General features: G+C 39.5%; 1 protein-coding gene across 1 annotated transcript; it reads right to left on the bottom strand.

The window, feature by feature from the left end:
- Window positions 1-830: 830 nt before the first annotated feature.
- LOC309716240 (protein sprouty homolog 3) lies at window positions 831-21,375 on the bottom strand. The gene is made up of 2 exons (XM_082549919.1): window positions 20,612-21,375; window positions 831-7,037 (listed from the first exon to the last, which is right to left on the bottom strand). The coding sequence occupies exon 2, from the start codon at window positions 6,950-6,952 to the stop codon at window positions 6,056-6,058; it is 897 nt and encodes a 298-aa protein (XP_082406045.1). The 5' UTR covers window positions 6,953-7,037; window positions 20,612-21,375; the 3' UTR covers window positions 831-6,055.
- Window positions 21,376-24,589: the final 3,214 nt, after the last annotated feature.

Below are 24,589 nucleotides of genomic sequence, written 5' to 3'. Positions count from 1 at the left end.
TGTAATAATTATATTTCTGACAATAATGCATTTTTCTAAAAATATTTCTATTACCTGTAAATGGATTTAGATGTGTGTATGTTTCTAATTTATGCAACTTGTGATTGTACTGCCGTTTTTCTTGACAAGGGCACTCAAATCATTTTTTTTCCTGGTTAATAAAAGTTAAATAAATAAATGATATACAGTGACACAAATGTAACCACAAAAGTAGCCTAGGTAGTGTTTTCAGTTTAAATAAATAAATAGCATCATTCATGCATGCCATCTATTTCCTTGTACTTACCAGTCTGTCACATCAACACAGACACTCACACTATGAACTAACTAACTGAACTAACTCCTCCCAGGAACCCAGAGTACTCATGCAACCCATGCAAACATGCTCCACAGGTCCTCCTAGACAGGTCCTGGCTAAATATTGGTTCTGAACCCAGGAGGCAACAGTGCTAACCATCGCAGCCCCCTATGTACTTTTGGTCATGCATCACCAGCTGCCAGGATCACTGCCTTCTTCCTTCCTTCCTTTTTTTGGGGATATTTTGAACAGTGCTTTGTTGGAGATTGTTGAAGAAGCTTCTTTTTCATGTTGTGCTCGATCATATGATTTTATTTCACATTAAAATTTATACTGGTATTATCAACAATGATATGGATTATCCCTAGTTAAAGCACAAAGGTCTGACAGCTTCTTAAGCAGTTTAAAGTAAAAATAACAATTATAATAATAGTAGTTTTTAATATTTTATGCTTCACTGATGACATGGAAAAGTTGCAGAAATTAAAGACTCATTCATAGCACGCAGTTGTTATTTTGAAATTCTGTTTATTGGTTCATCTTTAGCCAGGAGGGCAGCAGCAGCCACACCACACTGAGAGGAGCAAAAAACAAAACAAAACTCAAAAAATAAAGATGACAACAAAATCTGTGCCTTTATCTCTGACAACTGTAAAATAAATACATCTCAACACCATCCTCACGATTAATGTCAGCGCCATTGTTGCAACCATTTAAATAAATATCCATGAAGCAAAAATGGCAAAGAAACAAAGTGTGAAAAGCATACTGTTCCATATATAATATATTCATTTAAGATAAATTTCTATATATATTTGTTCCATATACTCTCCTTAAACTCTTTTGCAACATATAAGATGCCAATTTGTACCAAAAGCGATGCTTGCTAAGACACGAGGAGAAGTGTAGTGGTTATAGTGGCAGCCTGCGTACGTACAGCATCACACAGGTTCAGACATGAGCTCCGGCCCTGAGGGCGGACAATGTTGAAAATGTTTAGGATTTTAAACTGGAGCACTTTATTTATTACATACAGATGCACAAGCCATGCAGCATGGGGGAGTCACTATTTCAAGATGTTAATTCCCTCAAATGACTGAAAAAAGGTGTTTGAAATGACAAAAACAGTCCTCCATTTCTATTATGCAGTAAAAATGGTGCCTTACTCAGGTTTACTGACACCAGTGCTGTTTCTATTACAATTATCTAGCTAATTAGCTCTCATTAGCTCTTGTCACTATACTGAGGTTTTTAAAACATTTGACTCGTACCCCACCCATAATGCATTGCTTATGCCTCTGTGTGTATCTGTTGTACATACAAAAGACTGCATACTGTAGAGATTATGATTGGATAGTTGTCACTGCAAAGATATTAAAGCTACTCTGAACACAGGTGAAACAGTTAGCTAAAAAACAAGTGCAATATCATCCCGATAGAAAAAACAATCCAGATAGAAATAAATGTTCCCCAAGTCATCTTCACAAGCACCAAAGATCTGACTGAAGTCGCTCAGCCAGGGTTAAAGGAGACAGTGTGCGCATCTGTGTGGAAACCCATCAGAAACTCATGTCCACAGTGATGCAGCTGAATATGAAATGGTTTCCATTTTGAAAGTTTTACACTCACACTATTGTTTTCAGTCAGGATTTTCTGTTGCCTTTGAAGCATTGTTGTTCACAGAGATGCATGCAAGGTAAAATACGCCAGCTATCAATCAAACAAACAGTTCCTTGAAAAGCTCACTTTCATGCCACTGCCAATTTTCAAGCAATTTCTAATATCTTTTCATTAAGAAGCTAAAACTGGCAGTTGCGATGAAATGTTGGGTAACTTTTCAGATTCATTAGCATTAAGGTGGACATGTTAACCCTGGTGATTTGCTTAACGAATATCAAATATGTCGACTGTTGTTTTTCTTGTTTGTTTTTTTTTGGATGCCAATACTTTGAACAGTAATAACCATGGAAAAAGGTGGAATATTAAAAAAAAGAATGAGAGAAAAGTTCATATTTAAACTGAGTGTGTCCTCCACAGTTGCCAACCCATCTATCAAAGTGGAACCTGTGACGAGACCAGAAACATTTAGGGCAACATTTGCACTTCCCAATGCATTGGTGAAGGCCCGAAGACATTTAAAGAAGACATGTTACACATTTCTGTTGCATAATCCTTATAGGCCTAAAGCATAGGCTTCAGACTGCTCTAAATATTCACTTCTTTACAGTTTATTTTACTCTTGGCTCTGCATGATGTCAGTATGGTCACCAAAGCCCTACCCTGTTTCTATCCAAGTCTTTTGTTTGTGACGGACAGCCAATCAGAAGAAAGTTGAAGACTTTCAGTTACCACAGCCCAGTGTAAGATAAATAAGGATTAATTTAAACTGATTCATGCAAAGTTGGTATAATCTAAGGAATTAGCATAATAGGTCCCCTTTAAATTTACACCTTTAGTTCCAAGGCACCTTATTAGCAGTAGTTCAGTAGCAAACCCTTGACAAGTCTTCAATTCCCTCCAGTCTAAACTATAAAATGTTGTTAGCACATCTAATGTTAGAAATGGTTACTTGTTCTGTGATAAAGTCATTAACAGCCTTCGGCTGTTTGCAATCCACTGCCTCACTTTCCTTTTATGACAATAATAACAGTTGCTATTTGAAAACATTCACAGATTGCATGAATGATTGTCCCCTAATCCTGATGCATGATTTGGATTGTCTGCTTCAGAAATTTGCAAAAATTCCTCAACCTCCTTTAGAGATTCATCTTTAGAAGCTCTTTCTTTCAGATTTTTTTATTATTATTATTATTGTATAGAACCAATTTGTGCAGCAGTGACTAATGTATGTAACTATAATTGCACTGGTTCTATACATCTATCTGGATTGTTAAATAACCCCTTTGAAATCCAACATACTTTTTAAAAATGCTAATGGGGAGTAATTTTGCATTGCAGTCAGTCGCCCTAAAAGTTCCTGAATGTGGACTCTTAATAGTTCACAATAATGAAATATAGCCATAATATCAATCTCATACAAACAAAATAAAGCAGAATAAAAATAGTTTTACAGTTAACAGCCCATATTTACATATAAAAATATAACAAAGGAACATTTAACATATCAGGTCAATGTGTGTCTGTGCTTAGGTCACTTCCTGACACACACACACACACACACACACACACACGCCCAAATGCATCCAAACATGAACACACACGCTTAAAAACCTGTACATGCGTACACACACCAGCAAACATACATGCATACTTTGTGTGTGTGTTTTTTTTAACTGATTTTGATCCTCCTCTAAATGTGTTCCATTTATGGTTTGCATCAACACCTGAAGTCCTGAAAAAACTAAAAAAAAACAAACAACCAAAATCCAAAAGTTTAAATCTGCACTGCTTTTGCTGAGTATTCATGGTCTCCAAATGACCTCATGGACCCATCAACATCCTCTGTTACTTTTCCTTCATCGACTCCTGTTCTTTTTCCTCTTAGCATCCCTCCTCACCATTCTGTCTGTTTGCCAAACACCACAACTCTACTCATCCTGTCCTCTCTCTTCTCTCCCTCCCACGCTCCATTCTTCTCCAGGCCATTAAGAGCTATCATGAAGCTAATTGCCTGTTTGATGAACTCTCCATGGACCTGGAACTCAAGGCTTTTAGCCGTCTGAGCTTAAGAGGAGAGGCGAATGAGACATTAGGGATATACAATGCAGTATGGGTGTGTAATGTGCCTTGTGTCGGCTCTTTTTGATGGTTAGGTCATTTTTAGTGCTGTTTGGATCAGTTTTAGACCTTTTGCCTTTACCTGTAACTAACCGATATTATTCGAAGTTTTGTCCAGGGAGGCAGGAGCTAATGAAATTTTCAATCCAATTTCAGTAACAGAAAATGAAATTGTGATTGAAGCTCAGGTCCAGCTCTAGGGTATTAAATACTGCTATTTTGTCAAAGCCACTGGTGTCTCATACATACGTAGAATGTTTGCTTTGGTGGTACTCCTGTCGTACATCCTGGCTTCACATGAACGCTGGCCTCAGTACTCCAGGTAAGCCTGTTTTTTCAAGGGGTATTTTCAAACCTAACCACTCCTAACCAGGAAGTGAAAGAACAAAGTGAGTGGAAATTGCACCAATCAAACAAAGAGCAAAGCCCCAGACTGAAGATCAGAACATGCTGTCTCCTGGCTGACACACTCCTGGTTAACAAGCGGCCGTTATTCTCAGCATTGAGTGTGACCTCCAAAGGTGCGTAAAGGCACTGGGCCCAAAGCAACCCTCCTGCATATCTGTGCAACAGCAGCTTCTGGCAAAAGCACAGCATTTGATACCCTAGGATGAGGATTCATTGGTATATCAACCTTTAAGGCCCCGCTAGCACTTTTAACTTTTTACCTTATTAGCTTCCTTGTGTGTCCTTTTCTTCTGCCAAGTAGTCAACAGCTTTTTAGGTTATAGGACGCAATGTCTCCCTATGTTAACCCAAGAATTTGCTTTTAAGTGCTAAAACACTTAATGGATTATATAGACGAATGGTTCATTAAGAATATGGTTTTCAAAACCCTCCAAGCATTTGGATCATCTGGAAGTTCAGAAATGGCATTTGATTTCAGAATGGGTAGAGAACTGATGGGTGGGGTGGGGGGTGTTTATGTGTAGTAGTGGAGTAGAGGATTGTGAAGGAGGTGGGTCAGAGGAGGGAGCGAGGGAGGTTGGCGACAGGCTGGCTTCAGGAGGAAACCCGACCAGACCCTCAGAGCTCCAGCGAAGCAGGACTGCTAAAAATAACACAAGGCAGGCTTCTTCTGCTGATAAAACAACAAACACACAGGCTCATACACAGGTTGTTGCACAGTAGGAGGACACACACAGACGGACACGCACGCACGCTGCCTCACAATAGATGCATCCTCCCTCTGGTTAAATAATCCCCCAATGAGCTCTAGGCTCACAGGGAAAACATTGTCCATCTACCTCACAGTGCTTTTCGTTTACAAATGAGCTTAATAACATTGAAATTCACACCGTTTGTTACAGTGAATGGTCCCTTTTTGGTGTCAAACTGTTGTCACAGGTGTCGTTCATCTCACTTTATATCTTGGTGCTTTGCTGAGTCTCAGTAAGATGTTCACCTCAGTACAACACTGGTTTCCTCGTTCATCTTTAACGTTTTTTCAAAGTTCTGAATCTCGTTGTAGTTTTAACCTCCATCTCTCACACTTCTTCTGATCAGGTCAGAATCTGTTTGCAAAGTCCATATGCAGGCTTCTTTCCTTTGTGAGCGATTCCTTTGCAAAGAATTAGCACAGAGAGTGGCAAAGGGTTGAGAAGGGAGGAGATTCAATAATAAATAAATACATTTTAACATGCCGAGATTGCACCATAGAAAGCATGTTTTTTTTGTTTTGTTTTGCCTTGTTTTTTGTCTTGGTGTCTTGGTTAAGGTTTAAGGATCGGTCCAGCAAAGCAAAACAGCTTCTTATTCTTCAACATAGGCATTAATTCTCCAACATAAGCAGGCACATTAAAGCTTTGGTCCCTCCTGAGTTGGAGAAATAAAGGTACGTTAGGTGAACAACTTGGTTGTTTGGTTGGTTGGGTGATTGGTTGGCTTGTCATACGTAGGTAGTTGGGTCACAATGGCACTGTCGTCATGATGTCAACCGAGGGACCGTTGATTGGTGACAGCATTGCTTTTGGCCACATCTGAGGGGAAATTCATTTACTTGGCCCTCATTCAAGCCTGTCATAACGGTTTCTCCAGAGCTTTGCTGCGGAGCGAGGGATGGCAAGGATTAGGGTTGGAATTGGAAATCTTGCGGCACACAGTGTTGGTGTTGCTGCACCTGCAGCCGGGCCGCGTAGCCCGGTCGTGGGCACACCGGCACAGAGCAAGGCACAGCCTGGCAGGGGGGTAGCAGCAAAGGCAGGGCAGACATAGCGCCAGCAGTCCCATTGTGCTCCAGCGGGCACAGGCATGGGCTGGAGCACAGGAACATGGCTGGTCAGCACAGTTATCTTCATCATCCTGGGCAGAGCAGTGATAGAATAAACCTTTAACACAGCACAAGCATGTGCCATACTCCACGGCATTCTCAGCAGAACACAGACAGCGTTGTCCACAGGCCCAGCAAGAAGGCAGGCGGCGTGGGGCGCAGCACTCTTGACATTTACAGCGGCCACACCTCTCACAGATGAACTGATGGAGACTGAGTTCAGCCTCATCTTCCGCCAGGCGTTTACCAAAAGAATCAGGCTTCAGGTCCCCTTTAGGCTGTGAATGGACCACCGAACCTAAGCCAGAGTGAGATGGTGTCAAACCTGCCAGTAGCCGCTGGTCTGAGGTGGCACTTGTTCGTGACATAGAAGAGCTTATGGTACTGGAACGGCTCAAATGGGAAAGATGAGTGTGCTGCTGTTGACTTTGGCTGCGGGACATGGCTGAGGGGAAGGAAGGCTGGGGGTGATGGATGTATGCACCGTGAGGGTAACGGTCATCGTGGACCAAAAAGAATCCAGACTGCGTTGCAGGTTCCAGTGCCACGGGCCGCTCCACATAGTCATTGTTAGCCCGAATGGCACGTATCTGGTCAAGCGACAGCACTGAGTCCAGCTCCATCCTGAAGGAATGAGTAGAGTCCATCCTGGTCAGCCTGCTGGATGGCACCAGGGTTGGAAGCCGGGTCTGGGGCAAAGTGCTCCCGGTGCTCAAGGCACATCAGATAAACCTGCAAACACAAAGAAAGGAAGCAATAGTGATTATTGGTTCTAATTTTTCATAAAATTCTGGGTTATAACATCTCTCTCTGAGATACATAAGAACTATTTTTAACTATCAGGAGTGACTTTAGTAAAATGCATCAATAAAAACATGTAATTGGAAATTTTAAGCCACTTCTACACATGGTAGATAAGGCTTTGGTATTGGGTTGGCAGTCAACATTCTACATTCAATTTATACCAGGCATATTTTCTGTAATCACAATTATATTAACTAATAAACCTTTCATTTTTGTATATGTCAGATGTTGTTGCTTCATTTTTATGAAGTCAAAGAATGATTTCTTTTGAGTGTATGGTGTATATTTAGTGTTATGTGGAGAAAAATGTTGTGAAAAGCAAACAGTAGCCTGCATGTTGCTCTCCAAAACTTTAAGAAGCATTTGATCAGGGATGGATTTTGGCTGCAAAACCTCCACACAACCATCAACCGTGTCATCATGACCGCTGAGGCGCTCCACTGCTCAAGCTAACACTATTATTAGCCTGCCAGAGCCAAAGAGACACAACCATGAGGTTCACACTGTAATTTAACATCTGTTGAGCACAGCTGCTGATGCCATGGAGGAATCCCACCTGCAGACAGAGGCTGGCAGTGTGGCCAAGCACTTGAGCAACAGAGAAATGGCTTTAAAAATGGTTTAATTGATATATATATATATATATTAATCATTTGTCTCTGATTGGCTCAACTCTGCCAGCTAAAGATTTTAGACTGATTTATTGAGGTACATTTTCACTGAGCAAAATATCTCACCATAAAAATACTTTATTTCAGAAAACCATCTGATAAAAATAAAGTAGGCTACTCTGAGTTTCGGTCTGTGGTTCCAATCAAGCAGCAACCACAGCGAAATGCTGAGGCCAGTGCAGAGATACTTAAAGACATGTATTTCCTTAAAAGCTACCAATATATGCCAGTAAGTAGCTTATAAAAATCATCTGCTTTCCTGTAACAGTTTCTTTACAAACTATTTTCAGAGGAAGCACTTTCTAGAAACAAGGTTCTTGTGTATGTAAATTATGTGAGCTATTTGGAGCACCACTAATAAACCTTGTTTATCCTCATGCACATTTTTTTTTTTTGCATAGGTTCACTCCAGTGGACCGGTTTTACCTCATTTAAACCATCAGCTTTTAGATTTACAGTTATTGCTTCAGTTCATTGAAATTTGTGGGTATTTGTTTATGCGCAGCTCTCATAAGGTCCTGCCACAGGATTTCAGCCAGGCTGAGGTCTGGACCTTGACTGGGATCATAGTCCTTTCTCAAACTTTAGCTGTCAGACAGATGAACTCACATTTGACTCTTGAATAGTATAAAGAGGTGTTCATGATGAACGCAGTGACTCAAAGTGCCCTGGTCCTGTGGCTGCAAAATAAGCCAAATCTTCATCTTTTTATCACAGTGTTTGAAAGTTGCTATGAGGTGTTCAGTGTTTGGTTTTCTCCAAATGTATTTCTTATGGCCAGAGATTTCCACATTGGTCCAGTAAGTCCAAAGAACGTTGTTCTAGACGTTTTGTGGTTTGTTCAGATGTAACTTTAGAGAGAAGAGGCTTTTTTCATGGCAACAGCTTTAAATAAGGCATACAGACTCTTTCTCTAGTTTCACTGTTATGAATTTAACATTTTAAATGCTAACTGAGGCCTGTAGAGCCTGAGATACAACTCGCTGGATTTTAGTACTTTATCAAAGTGTTGGACAATCTGACCTTGGGATAAATTTGATGGGACATACACTCCTGAACGCTTGAAAACAGGAAAATGTCTGAACATCTCCTTTTATAGAGGTACAGTTAATCAAGCCTATTTGAACAGAAGCACCTGGCTGCTAGTTACCCTTTTATTTCCAATGGAAACTGTAAAGCACTGGTAGGCAACTCCAGGCCTCGAGTGCCGGTGTCCTGCAGGTTTTAGATCTCACCCTGGGTCAACACAGCTGAGTCAAATGATTAGTTCATTACCAGGCCTCTGGAGAACTTCAAGACATGTTGAGGAGGTAATTTAGCCATTTGAATCAGCTGTGTTGGATCAAGGACACATCTAAAACCTGCAGGACGGAGGCCTTGAGCTCTGGAGTTGCCTATCAGTGCTGTAAAAGGTCTTACAGGACGGGATAGAATTAATTTCACGTGACTGTGTATTGTATTTGTGATAACATAATGCATTTTTTGGGCAGCACGGTGGCACAGTGGTTAGCACTGTTGCCTCACAGCAAGAAGGTCCTGAGTTCAATTCCACCATCAGGCCGGGGTCTTTCTGTGTGGAGTTTGCATGTTCTCCCCGTGTTTGCGTGGGTTCTCTCCGGGTACTCCGGCTTCCTCCCACCGTCCAAAGACATGCAGCTTGTGGGGATAGGTTAATTGGATAATCCAAATTGCCACTAGGTGTGAATGTGCGAGTGAATGTGAATGGTTGTCTGTCCCTGTGTGTTGGCCCTGCGACAGACTGGCGACCTGTCCAGGGTGTACCCCGCCTTTCGCCCTATGACAGCTGGGATAGGCTCCAGCGCCCCCCGCGACCCTGAAAAGGATAAGCGGAAGCGAATGGATGGATAATGCATTTTTTGTTAAGGCTTTCTTCTTTAAAAATTTAGAGTGGCCCTACAACCAGTAGGATGTAAGAGTGGAAGGAACAGATTAGCAACTATCAAGGTAAGAGTAAGGGAGGTGTCTGCCATTAAATAAATCCTTTATGTCCTCTTGAATTAAAGAATAAAAATATGAAATGTGACTGGGTAATCTTTGGAGGGTGTTAATATATCTGGTTATCCTGCCCAAGTAAAGTCTGTATGGGAAACACTGGTATAAAATGACATGCATTGTGTTGCATACGCATTCAAATGCTGAGTAAGCCACTTCTTTAAAAGTTAACGTGCATTTGCTTGGAAGTGCAGTAAATGCATGATTATACTATATTAAATTAAAATGTCTGAATATAGATTAATATGCCACTGATTTGATTTCCTGTTTGAACATCAGAGACAGAACGCTGTTGCTTAATTTAGAGAAAAAATGCTCGGTTCTTTGTGTTTGTTTGTGATAAAGCAAGCAGCCAACATATATATCCACACACACACATACACACACACACACACAGCTATATCCTCACAGAGAAATGGCAGTCTTGCCAAGTGGCCAACGGGGAGAGATCACTGGCTCACTCCTCACATGGGGCCGGCCCTCTTAGAGAGTAATGAGGCCAAATGGAAATGCGTTTAAAGCAGCTCAGATCATGAGATTAGATAGAGCATGGAGGTAAGAGGAAGCAGAAGCAAATGTGTCTCTTTAGCTCCATCCATATGCATCTAGACTTATTTCAAAAATGTTTCCTCTATTAGTGTCCACTCTTCTGCCAAAGCAAAAGAAACACTGGAGATTCTTTTCTTTGGTTTTTGAAAAAGAAAACAATGCATTAAACATTTTCACGAGCCTCAGATGTTGTGTTATTGTGTTATTCTGCTGGATTCTAGCAGGTTAATTATTATTAGCTGATTCTGGAATTGCAGTATTGTCCTGCAGATGTTAGACATGGGTGGTCGGCTGGGATTATACTTGTTGGGAATTGTTCTGCTTTCATACTCAAATGTATTAAAGACACTGAGGCATGGTCATGTCTATGCAGCTCAAAGATGCCCCTAAAATTCTGTCTCCCTGTATTAATGGCATCTTTTCCCCAAAAACTAGTCAATTATCTTTAGAGGACTGCATTATGGATTTGTTTGTTGAGATGAGGAAAGTCTGTTTGATGCATGACTTCACACTTGTTCTGCCAAAAAATAAATAAATAAAAATTAAAAAGTCAGACTTAACTGAATGCCACTCATTGAGACACATATTGCCAGATGAACAGCTGATGGAAATTTATCAAACATATGAAAGCCATAATGGCATAACACAGCACTGGTGTTGCAAATAAGGCAAGATGGGAAAATTCTGGAAGAAAGTAACTGATTGTGGGAAAGTTTATGTATTTTACCACTATTACAGTAAGAGCATTCGTGTCTGCCGCTGTCCAAGTTTCAGCAGATGTGGAAAAAACTTTAATTTATGGTAGATGAAAGTAAAATTATTTTATGAATTAAATATTCTGTGATAATAGGCTACACAACCTTTTGCACTTACTTTAATTGCAGTAGCACGTGATGCTTTCTTTTTAAATAATGGTCCAAAAACCTAAATGATTCAGTCTACTGCCATGCCTCTCTCATAAGCAGTAGACTGCTTGAATCAGACTGCGAAATATCTCATCAGGATCTCTCATTTTAGCCAGAAAAATATGTTAAATAATTGCAAATGTTTTGGGAGTTTTTTTGTACTGTTTTGAGTGCCCAAAAGTTAAATAAAAAGGAGTAAAAAAGAGAAGTGGATACTGAAAAAGGCAGTGCAGACACAGTAATGGAAGAGCAAACAGATGTAGGGATGATAGGATGGTTGAAACCCAAGAATGGCAATCCATCACTGTGAGAGCAGGAGAGGTGATTAGCAAGAATACAAAATACACTTCCTGTCCTCCGTGCCAGGAGACACCTTTGAGCAAACAGCAAACTGTGGCAGCCTGAACTGAATGGTGCCCAACCCTCTGGCTTTTCTATATAGCCCCCCCCCCCCCCCCCCCCCCCCGCTGTGCCCTGCTTCCAGAAATCCAGCCATAAAGCAGCAGATAAGGAGGGCCAGGTTGTTTGGATGAGGATGCATTTTCAAATTAGTCTGAGGAGAGAGAAGAGGACCTGGTGACTAATCTCATCACAGAGCAGTGGCCGTGGCTCGCTTATACTCTGCTCGCCTATCACACCATCTAATTGTTAAAAAAGAAGAGGCCTGCCAACTATTTCCATGACCTCATATTATTTACTCTTTCTGGTCGTGCCTACTATTGCCCCCCTCTAATATGACATACTTACAGCAAGTAAAATCAGAAGGCTTGAAACTATAGAGTTTGAATGTAGAGTTACTGTAGGACATTTTCAACAAATTCGACAAGCAGTTGAATGACTCACGATTTTCAGAATGGATTTCTTTTCTCTGTTGCATGATATTGTTAGGTTGTAGACAAAGAAACAATTAAAAACAAGAGTTTATTTCAGAACTAAAACTTTGTCCAAAGCTTCTATTTTATGATTAAATTCCACCATAGACTGATGTTTATTGCTGCGATGAAGACTGATGGAAATCTTAGTGAAGTAAATAAGCAGCTCTACAGGTAAGCATACACTTTTAATACAATTATTGTTTCTAGGAAGATTAGAGAGGAAAATATTGTCTGTTTTAAAGGCCCTGGTATCATAATCAACACATGGCCTTTATGCATGCAATCAGCCACTCTGATTGGCTGAGCTGAGATTTCCTGTTGTTTTCAGTTGTGATGCTCAAGCTGTGTCCCAGTTCAGGGTCTGCACGCTTGAAGTACGCGCACTACGGTGCGTACTATAAGTACGACAAGTGCGGAAGTGAGAGGCTTGTGAAATGGGACGGTATACGCTTCGTCGCGCTGTTCAGGTTGCCTAGCAACCACGATACTAACCGCGAGACACGTTACATACAGCTTTGTTTGACAGAAATGAAGGAGAAAAATGTTTTGTTGGTCATTCATTTTTGTCATGACATCACTTTGATTAGCTGAGTATCTGAGGCTGAGACCACGGGACTGTAAAACATGATTGTTGGGCTTCATTTCTGTGCTGAACAGTCATTTAAGATTAGTTAGTAAATAACAATTAGTTAATGTTGTTCATGAGACTAAAGTCATCTCACTGTGGTAATGTAAATATAATATGGCCAATATTATAGTATTGTCAGATTATTATCAGATAGATAGATAGATAGATAGATAGATAGATAGATAGATATCACTGACTTTCAGCTTGTTGTGTTTGTTTCACAAATTTGTGTTAACTGCAAGAACCTAAACCCACGGACTTGGAGACAGGGGAACATGGGGGAATGCAAAACACTAATGAATTTTAGAGTTTCAGGACTCTATAGCAGCGCGCTGCATCACACCTTTCATCAAACACTTTGCTATTCTAGTAAATTTAGAATAATTGAAAATTTGGATCACATGCTTTCCTGATATTTCGTGATCCTAAATAAGATGGATGTTCCTGGGTAACTTGATGCACGTTTGTGGCTTATACTGAACTTCCATGGCAAGAAGCACTGTAATTGTTTTATAATCTATCTGGTTCAGAGTAGAACGGGGATTGGGGATTTTTGTGAAAATTGTGCTCGGCAGCATAAGAACAGGATAAGAACAAGTATCATTGTGGACATAGGGACAGAAAAACAATCAACAGGAACAGGAGACGGACAGAGAGGGTTAACAGTATGAATACGCGGTTTGTTTTGGCACGTTTTTGTTTCTTTCCTTTTCTTTTACCATGATGAATTCTCCAAACATTGCATAAGTAACATAAACAATGGATGTCAATGAAGCAAACCAGCCTAAAAGAAAACAGTCATAGGGAGCTGTTGTTTCAAGAGGCCGTCAGCGGTAACCTGAGGATGGACCTCTGTGCTAGGGGAGTATCAGTAATGACTGAGTCTGTGCCCTGGGACACACACACACACACACACTCCTCTATCACACATTTCTTCAAAAACGCACACCACACACTGATCTACACTGCTGCCCAGTCGTTTCTCATACTGCCATGTTTAAACTTCAGTGCAGTCTATCTGTATCATTGATACACATAAAACAGGAATTCATATTTTTTTCTTTTATTGCCTCATATGTTTTCATGGTTGTGATGTAGGTAATCACACAGGAAGGTTTTTTCATATTTTTAAACCTTCATATACCAGGAAGCAGGAAGTCTGTGTTTTTCTCAGTGCAATTAGACATGAAGCAAAGACTCGCTGCTGCGAGTTACATTATCCAAGCAGCGTTTTATCAACTAAGTCAGAAACACTAAAGTCATCACTTTTTGTCCAGGTGACAGCCATCCATTAGAGAACAGGACAGTAGACAATGATAACAATACTATAACATAAGCTTATTTGTTTGAAACCTCTAAATATTATCATTAACAGTTGGCATATTGTACTTCTGGCATTGGGTTTAAGAGCTGACCATCACTGTTTGGATGCGGTCTATGCTAAGTGCGCTTCCAGAGTTTTATAAACTCTGAAAAAAAGTGTTTAATGTTGAAAACCCATTTGCTTCATAAAATCAAGAGGAAAAAGAAACTTGTAATTAGTCCTGATTCCTTGTCTGCCCGCTGACTCTCTGACTTCCGCTGAGTCTGGGCTCGACCTGCTGATGGTCGATGGAGTTTAATGGATAAGGCTTTGTTGCATCTCCCCCTAGATGACATCATGGTTTCTGGCTATTTTAGAACTGACTGCAGTGACCCTTTGCCTCGAAATGAGGAGGGGTTGCCCTCTCCTCACGTCTCCTTTCCTTTCTTCTACTTCCTTCTGTCATATCTTCCCCTATCTTCTCTGCTCCTCTCGCTCCCAAATGTCACCTTCACTGCAATCCCTCCACCTTCTCTTTCATCCTCTCACTGCTCTCCTGTCCTTGTTACTCCTTTAACGTTTTGCGAGGTGTTAGAAATTGTCTTTCATGAAAGATGCTATCAAGCGCTGACTGTTGTGGTAAACAATCTGTTAGTTTACATAAATACATTTTGGGAAATTATCCTTTTTTTCAGCAGAGAAGATCAATATTGATTTAATGTTTGTGCCAATATGCCACTGAGCCTGAATATAAGAAGGGAAACCTCCAACTCCAAACAGGGGCATGGCCAGGATTTTAAGCTACATCCACACTGGAAGCAGTTCAGACCAACATGGCAAACAGAGACCATAGAAAGACATACATATAGATATTTGGCAACTTCAGGCAACTATGGGGGAACTACTTGCTGGGGATGTGAAGTGAGCGTGACCCAAGATAAACTTTTCTCAACTTTTGGGCAAGTGACTGAAGCAACTACCAGTGAGTTTAAAGAAAGCCACTGATAGTAATGTGTGCAGGTAGTAAATACAGTAAAGTGACCAGCAGTCAGGTTCAACGCGATTAACAACTCGTGTGGCCAGAACTTCAGAAGTACAGGGATCAAGAGTCGGCCCCACGTTTCAGAGAGAAATAAAACTACACTTGGTAAAAGTGTTAAAAAAAAAAATGTGTGTGTATACATATATATATATATATATATATATATATATATATACATATATATATATATATATATATATATATATATATATATGTATATATATATATATATATATATATATATATATATATGTACTTAAAAAAAAACCTTTTGGGAGGCTCAAATCACACATATTGAAATAATGAATTCTGTGCTTAAATCATGAATTGTACAATAAATTATGTATTTGCAAATTCATTTTTTAATTATTTTATTTATTCAAGCATTACTACAGTAATTTATTATTTAATAATAAAATTTTAAATAAAAACACTATTTTTAAATCTATTTTTCAAAATGAATCATTAATCCATCAATAAATACTTCAAATCGAAAATGATTTTACAAAAAAAGAATGAAACTCAATTAAAAAACATTTTTAAATTCCAAATTAAAAAACTAATTTTCAAAATCATTTTTAAAAAACAATTTGAAAAAGAAAAATAATTAAATGGTTTCCAGAATCAAAGATTTATTTCTGACATTTAAAATGGCAATTCCACTCCTCATTTGAAAATCCATTTCCCTTTCCTGTTAGCTCAAGGATTAGCTATTATATTAGCTATTGGATTAACTATTGGATTAGCTATTGTGCAGACAATATGGAGAATTTTAATTACATTTAATGCTTTTTTTTTCTTTTTTTTTTACTTCTACTTCTGTCTTCTTAGAAACAAGAATCACCCACATTATGAGTGTGGACAAGCATTTTGTGTCCCCAACTCACACACCTACACCGTGGAGGTTAGCATATAGGTCTGCACGGTGCCTGTGGGATACCATTGCAGTGCCATGCTTAGACCATTAATCCCATGCTGTCTTTGTTACTTTTCCTACTATTGAGCTGCCTGATTTCCCAGTGTAAAACTTGGAGCTATTTTAACACAAGAAAAATAATCTATAACTACAGAAAACCTTCAATATTGAAATATGATTTGATCTATGAAAAAATAATGATGGACTGTAAAGCTTCTAATTGCCACAGACCTCTCATTTGAATGCACCGATATACTTCTAGGCAAATAAGTTACATATTCATGTACTTTGCTGTTGTATGTAAAGACTTTGGACTCATAATGGAGCACTACAAGACCCAACTGTACTAGATATAGATTTTAATCCATTCTGCTCAAATTCCAGCTGTATGTACATGCGTGTTTGGCCAATCAGGCACTAAGACCCAGGGGCCTTCCTCTTGATGCCCTCCGGGAGCGCAGCAGGATTGAATGACAATAAACTGGATGAGATACCGGATGTGCCGAATCTGACCCCAACGGAAAGACTGAAATAGACACTGCAGACCAGCAAGTCCAGGCAGAGGGGGTGGGACAGGAGGGGAAGCAGCAAAAGAGGAAGGGAAGAGACAGCGCATGAGTAAGGGATGGTGAAATTAGTAATCATAAAAATGAAAGTGGTGGAGATTTGTTTCAGGAGCTGCACATAAGTTACACTTTTTTTCTTTTTCCTGACACATAATTTATGTAAAACTAAGTTATAGACGGCCAATAACATGAACTGTTATCTTGAGAAATCAGTATGTTTTTTTAAAAAGTACCAATGGATGAAATAGTGATCGCTTATAGGCTACTGTTCATATTACGGTACATGGCAGGCTGCCATCTTGATCTGCACCATTAAGTGTACAATTCTGCCCACTATAGATTTAGCTGTAGGCACGAATATGGATCAATGGATGACGTTTGGAGTTGGAACTAAATAGTTCGAGCGTTGCTGATTTGGATTTGAGTTTACTGTCGTGATTTTTAGGTACATTTTAGACGTTATAAAGGCTCTACCACAGTACCCATAAGAGCTTTTCTGGTTCAGACCAGTTAAGTTACTTCCTAATAAGAACTTTACGTTCAATAATGTTATTTTCACGCCTACACCCCTGAAACTGTCTAGAAATAGTCAGCTGGTTAGACAAGATATTAAAGTAGACCAATTATGCTTTTCCTTGTTTTATCTGATAGAAGTTGCATCACAAATGATGGATCCTCAACAAAAACGTAGTCAATATTTCTAATAATGAGGTTAGGATTAAGCCCTGTGAGCCTAAAGGTCAGACTTCACACTGCTCTATATGTTTCTTCAACTTTTCAGTCTTTGTGATGTCAAACAAACTTTCAGCTCCTTTGTACAAAGTCTGAGCGATGTCTGATTTTATGGTGACAATATTAATCTTGACTGTTTGGATGGACTGCTTCTTCTTTGTGCTACACCTTAGTGAGGACAACTTCAATGTCCCGACCTCTAAGTTCACACGTGAAAGTGGCTAGCAGTGGATTTACTAATAGATTGTGTGACTTAGAGGCCCAGAAGGAGAAAAAAAGATTGATTTAAGACTAAACAAGTTAGAAGAAATGTGTGAGAACGAGCAGTACTTCATTAACAGTAACAAAGGGGACGCAGTCTAAACATCATGAAAGTATGATAAGAATGCACATTTCTCACATGTGTTGTCAGCAGAGACAAATGAAACCTTGATACCGACTCGATCAGCATTGTTTTTCTCATCAAATACTTCAGCGTGCAACAAAATTAACCAACTATACTCAAAAAGTATCCCATGCCGGCATGTTCTTCTCAGTCTGACCACCTATTGTCATTTAAAATTGCTCTATGTGGCTTTATTACCACTTTGGCCTTCCGATCAATCTATTGACCTTCAAGGAGAGGTCAAAGGTCAAATGTGACATGATTTTTTTAAATCTTTATCCTGCACTTTCTATATCTTGGCAATACACACCACACTTGTAAGACCTATAGTTATAAGGATTTTTTTTTTGTTTTTAGTTGTTAAAGTTGACATTGACGACCTTTGTGGATTAAATGGATTGTTAACATGACCCCACTCTACACCTGCATGCACTCACATGCATGCATGCAAACATTACCAAAAACATAGCAACTTAGTGGAGGCAATAAATACCAACCAAGTGGTGACATTTGTGCTGAACGCTTAAAAAGCCCAGCTTGTCTTTGTGATTCGAGTTGCATGCTCTACCAAACTGGTTTAGGGGTATGAGAGAGTATAAAAGTATGCAAGTAGTTTTCCTAATGGAGAAAAACACTTCTTTCACTTTCTGTAAAAGTACCATATTTGAGTGTTTGTATTAATACATTTTTTTATGTATATTTCCTGTACTCCGGTCAGTTTAGTTTTCTTAAATCAGTGGTTTCCAAATTCTAGCTTCTTGTACAAACATCGTTGGTGTTATACAATCTGTGATTTGAAGTTTAAGGACAACTAAAGACTGAATAACATCAACCACATGAGGCCTGAAACACGAACGCGACGGTAAAGATTCACACCTGTTGCTTGTTTCACACTCTCGTAGTACCATAGATTTGAAGCAAATTATCAGCTTTCTCATTTTATTCTGTTATATGTTATATAATATATATTTTGAATATTTTATTTGTTCTTTTATAACAAAAGGGAAAAGTTACGAGATTGTGACTAGTTATCTTAGACGTAGAGCCAAATGTGATGTTTGATTGTTCGGAGTAAGCAAGCGACAACAGTCCAGAGAAGCCAGTGGAAAATTCAGATCACATTAAGCATTTTATTAGAAAATCCTGAGAATATATTTGTAAAGAGCTTTAATTTAAAAGGAAAATGGACTTCTTTAAGCAAAAGAAGTCCATTTTCCATCTTTTTTCAAGCCCTAAAGACTACTGAGATATTACGAGCATATAAGCAACATTATGTATTTCTTTCTGAAGGTAAATAAAAGAAATATACATTTAAAGAGGGAACTAGTGGCATCTTTTTACTGTTATTGTCATAAAAAGTATAAAATTCAAATCTAAACTGTATGACATCACTGGATTGACTATTTGGAGGATTTTGTTTGGGGAAAATAAAACTCCTGTAAATATGTTTGACTTTTCTGATGACTGCCTTACAGTCAGGTGACATCTGATGACCTTATGCACAGTTAGCACAAGTTTGTGTTTGATTTGATTGAATCTTCCCAAAATCTGATAAGTTTGTGGTTCTCTAGTTTATTAGGAAGTGTATTAGCTCCTGTTGCGTTCCATCTCCATCCATCCCATCCCTATCTTCAAACATCTTGTCATTCTTTTTTGTCTCGTCATAGTTTTCCTCTACAATCCATCCATCCTTTCATGGTCAGCCCCTCTGCCTAGCATTGCCACTCCTCTAATCCCATTCACTTTCTTTTTCTTTCATGCTATCCCATCGGTCCATCCCATCAGTTTCTCATCCACCCACCCCTCCAGTCCCACCCCAGCGGAGATGGGTATTGACATTCTGCATCCGACCTTGAGGACAATCAATCCCAACCCCACATGTCCCCGTCGCAGTTCCCCGCACACACATACTGGTTAAACGTACAGAGACTGGTGTTAACATGCAGAAACAGTTGGCTAATATGATTATAGTACACCATTGCATTTGGTTGTTTGATCGCACCTCCCGGTGATTTAAAAGCGTTTGATTAAAGTCACCAGACCTTGTGCAGTAGTTGTTATTGTTTCAAAACATAAATATAAAAGTCAAAATTGACAACAAAGATTCAGTACAGCTAAATGACTGAATGGAGCCACCTTTTGCTTGTTTTACATGTGTAATATGTATTTATAGAGAGTACAGATTCAAGAGTAAAACCCATCTCTTCCTGACTGTTTCTCCAGCAGCCAAGACAAACACAAGAAAGAGAGGAAGGGACAAGACCCGATCTTTTGGAAAAAAAAATGTTGCAAACATAGTAGGGCAGTGATCAGTGAATTTGACCATTGGTTATCAAGGAGCTGGCTTGCAGTTGATGTTAGGTTCATGTGCACTGAGGCTTTGAAAAGTTCTGATGCCGTTTTACCACGTCAAGAGATGAAATCGACAGGAAATGATGATTTTCAGCTGGATTTACATGAAGATCAGAAGGTTGCCTTGATGTTCTGCAAACTTTTTGGTTTCATTTTGAAAAAGCGAGACTTCATTTTTGGAAAATTTAGATTTTTTTTTTTTTTTGCTAGGTGCTACTCAAACTCCCACTGTATTACAATAAACTTATCAGTTAATCATATAAAGAACTTTTGAGTATAGAGATGGTTGAGCTTGAAAATTTGCAACATAGTGAACAGCTTATTTTCATTTAAGCAAGTGAGTCAGAACAGGGTCTTTATTTAGAGAACCCAGAAAAAGAACTTAAATGAATTTAACTAAAATGATGCCCAAGTATGAAGTACAAAAAACCTGCAAAGCTGGAAAAAAACTTAATCCGTAATCACTGATTTCAATAAAAAAGAAATTAATGAAAATATCAATTTCATGCAAATCATTAATAGTCCATCAGCAGATCAGATGGCAACAGGATGAATTTATGCTTACCTCCGATTGGTGCGAGATCCATTCTGCAGCAGTGAGCTGGGGCGTCCTGGTTGTCTGTGTGTATGTATGATTTATAGATGTGTCTATATGTCTGTGAAATTTGAGTTGATGTACTTTTTTATTAGTTTTTTTTAATATTTTAATTAAACTCACTTTATTGTACAGCAGGGAGTTATTTTCTCCTCTCCAGTTAATTTTATAAGATTACTGAACTCCTGCTGTCCTAAGGGTGTGTGCCTGAGGGTGACAAAGAGGCTGGGAGGATGCTCTTCCCCAGCACGACGCGCCCTCCTCCTCCTCCTCTTCCCGGAGCTTTTTCCCAGAGCACCACGATCGTGGTGCTGTCCTCCTGAGGTCACCTCCTCCTCCACCTCCTCAAAAAAGCCCAACCATTCCTTTCACACACACAGCAAAGAAGGGCTCCACTCTCTCTGTCCAAGGCATTCAAGTTACCACTGAGCCTTCTGATGCACAGTCTCAAAAGCAGGCACAGTTTTGGCGCTTGTAAATTTTCTCAGTTTTCACGGACAGAAAATTGTCCTCTGCTGCAGGAGAGAGAAATGGGAATATCTCCACGGAGAGCGGAAGGAGCAAAGTGAAATATCTGCAGCTCAGTTCTTTTGGTTGCAAAAATAAACGGTGATGAGAAAAAAGTCTTAATTGAGAAACTGATCGCAGAACTTTATTTTTTATCTTGTGTTTCTCTTTGTGCTGTAGTTTCCTCTCCACTCTCCAAGAGATGAATGACTGAGAGCTGCATGCACTTTCTCTCACTCCCTCTCTCTCTGTCACACAGATACACAGTCCAGTTACCCCTCCTCCTCCCTTCCTCTCTAACTCCTCCCTCTCCCATCACTGAATTAAATTCAATTCTCTGCTGTCTGAACATGACAGAGCAGAACGCACTGTGTTAACTAATAAACAGGTGCTGATTCTTGATGTTTTTCTCTATCCGATGTAGCCCAAACCAGTTTAATTCAAAGTTTGCTCAGTGTTTCCAATGAGGAGTATAACATGAAGTGAATTTTGTGTAGTGGCTGCTGGGCTTAGTGCCACTTCTGCTTTTCATAATGTGATATAATTTGGCTCCAGATGGTTGGTTGGTTGGTTGTTTTGCAAACTACTTGGGTTTTTTTCTGATTTTAGATCAGTGCAATAGCACGTAAAAGCTGTCGATCTCACTCATGTGTAGACAGCCAACAGTAGGTTAACCAGTCCAGCTAACAAAGCAAGCATATGTCTTCACAAAATGACATTTTCTGTGTGGAGTTTGCATGTTCTCACCATGTGTGCATAGGTTTTCTCCTCCCTCACTCCAAAGACATGCAGTTAGTGAGGTTAGGTTAACTGGTGATTCTAAACTTCCCATAGGCATTAATGTGAGTATGAATGGTTGTCTGTCTCTCTGTGTTAGCCCTGTTACAAACTGGCAACCTGTCCAGGGTGTACCCCGGGTCACCCTGTGGCAACTGAAGTAGGCTCCAACCCTTCTACCTGCAGCTTTAAGCAGAAGAAGATGGATGGGTGAAACAAGAGTGATCTATATATTGTAGGGTAGAAATGCTACAGCATTAGAGTGGTAACCCCAACGATCCAAGAATCCCCTGGTGAGGAAGAACCCTTTTAACAGAACGAGAGACCTCTCGCAGAACATTAATAAGATACCATCTCTTAAGAGATGTATCCATTTGTTCTCAATACAACCATTACTTCCACTGATAACATTGTTGTAACACAGAATAATGGAATCCACATCCATTTAAGAGTATACTGCCTTCATACAAAGTAAAATGAATCTAGAAATTAGAGATTTAAGCATGTTTAGCTCTGTCTGAGCCGTCCGATTTCCTGTGTGTTCTCTATTCGCAAATAAAGAGCGTGGAAATGAACAAACTCTCATAGAGTTTTAAAAATTTCTAATTGCTAAAATCATCATAATTAGACATTTTTTATTATTAATTTTACAGCACTTCAGGTGGTCATTGACAGGTTGTGGATTTGAATCTTGCAGTCAGCTGGGAGCTGTCTGTGTGACGCTTACATGTTCCCCCTTTACCTGTAGTTTGCCCATGTTCCTCCGAAAGTCCAAAGACATCCATGGTGGATTCAGTTATTATTTTAAATTGGCCATAAGTGTGTATGTGTGTTGTTCTCTTTCTTCTTTAGCTTGTCTAGAGTGTACACCAACCCTGATCCTATGAAAAATAAGTTAGTATCCAGCATCACCCACAACCCAAAGCTGGATAACTGTTTAAGATCATGGAAGGACTGATGGGTACAAAAGTTCTCTTGTGCTTTGGGAAATCACACAACCTTTAATTCACTGAGGCGTCTGTGCCAAATTATTATGTTGGTAATTTTGACAATAAGTGCATCACGGACCCCCGTGTCATGACTGCTTCTCTGCTGTGAAGCTGGTAATGCAGTTTTCTAAATGAAAACATTTTAGGATTGTTAGGACTATAAATGTTACACAGAACTTAACCGTGGTCAATGGGGGGGGAGGAAGACATTGAAATTCATTCATTCATTTGTTCCATTAGGACAAGTGACATCACTGACAATATGCAACATAACTGAAATATGAACCTCATCTTTTATGTGTGTGTGTGTGTGTATATGTTTGTGTGTGAGGATGCTCGTGCATCCATGTGTTCGTGTGTACGAGCTTTTTGTCTTTTTTTGGTCTGCGCCCTTACTCAGCAGGATCCTGGCTAGAGCAAGATGCACTGTGCAAGCATACAAGCGTGTAGTCCACACACGCACACACACATTAAGGTAACTGGACACGAGTCCCTAATGGGGGTGAGGGGAGCTCTGTTTCCTGTTGAGGAAAGCATCTGAGATGAAACAAACTGCTGGTAGAGACGCTGAGGAGAGGGGGTAAAGACAAAGACAATTAGATTATCTAAAGGAAACCAAAACTACCTTCAATTAAGGCCCTTTCCTTTACCTAAAATCTAAAGAGCATTTTTCAATAAAAAATTGCCAAAAAAAAAACACCTTATGGTAACTTAGAAGTGTGTTATGAAATGTACAAAAGGTCAGTATTCATATCATGTTTTGTTTGTGTTGAAGGTTAAAAAATACAGCTTGAATATGGGAACAATTTACATTATGAAAATTGATGGCTGCCTGACAATAACTGGCCAGCTAAGATAAAACATAGCTGTCGTGGAGGGTCATCCACGACAGCTATGTTTTATCTTCCTTAGCCCTGAGTCAGATAGGCCTTGAGATAACTGAAAACTGTGTAGTCCCACACTAGTTGGTGACCGTTTGCAAAAGGTTGCTGGCTTTCACTGGGTGAAATCAGTTGCAAAGTGCTCCATCAAAGACCTTCTTGTGATTGCCTCAGCCACCTTTAGTATGCATGGAAGACAGCAGCCTGTCTGCAAAACTCACTAACTTTTAATTATCAAAATTAGACCTATTTTAAGAAAATTTGTGTGATATTTAAAGCAATACTGGATGGGTTTTTTTGGTGACTGCAGCTTCCAGGTAGCAGCATTTAGTAATGCAAACAGAATGAAGGGCAATCTCCATCCTTTTTCGGTGAGCTACTGTCATTGGTGTTTCAAAGTGCAAATATATTGGTAACTTACCACATCAGTAACTTCAATCCACAGCTCACTCTTCCTGTCATATGGAGGGCAGCTAGTGAGCACTCCAGCAAAGCTCAGCTAAGCTTACTTTTTGGTTGCACATCACCAGCTTCTAGTATCTACTCCTCTGACCTCTGGGTTATTTCCATCTTTATCAAGAACAAGTTTCCTCCATATTCTGCAAAGTACTGGGTTTGGTAAAGCAGTTCTTGTTTTAGGCAATAAATCATTAATAGATGATGATGGTGGTAAATGCACGTTGTTGCTATATCACTGATATCATGAAATAAGAATTTTGATGAGATGAACAGTCATCAGTCAACAGCCATTTCTGATGTGCGTCTTATTCTTTCACAACCACTTAGTGAGTAGT

Source organism: Aulonocara stuartgranti (assembly GCF_965226115.1).
Source record: "Aulonocara stuartgranti genome assembly, chromosome: 10".
Lineage (NCBI taxonomy): Eukaryota > Metazoa > Chordata > Actinopteri > Cichliformes > Cichlidae > Aulonocara > Aulonocara stuartgranti.
Note: the sequence above shows the minus strand (reverse complement) of the source record. Positions and strands in the feature narration are given on the sequence as shown.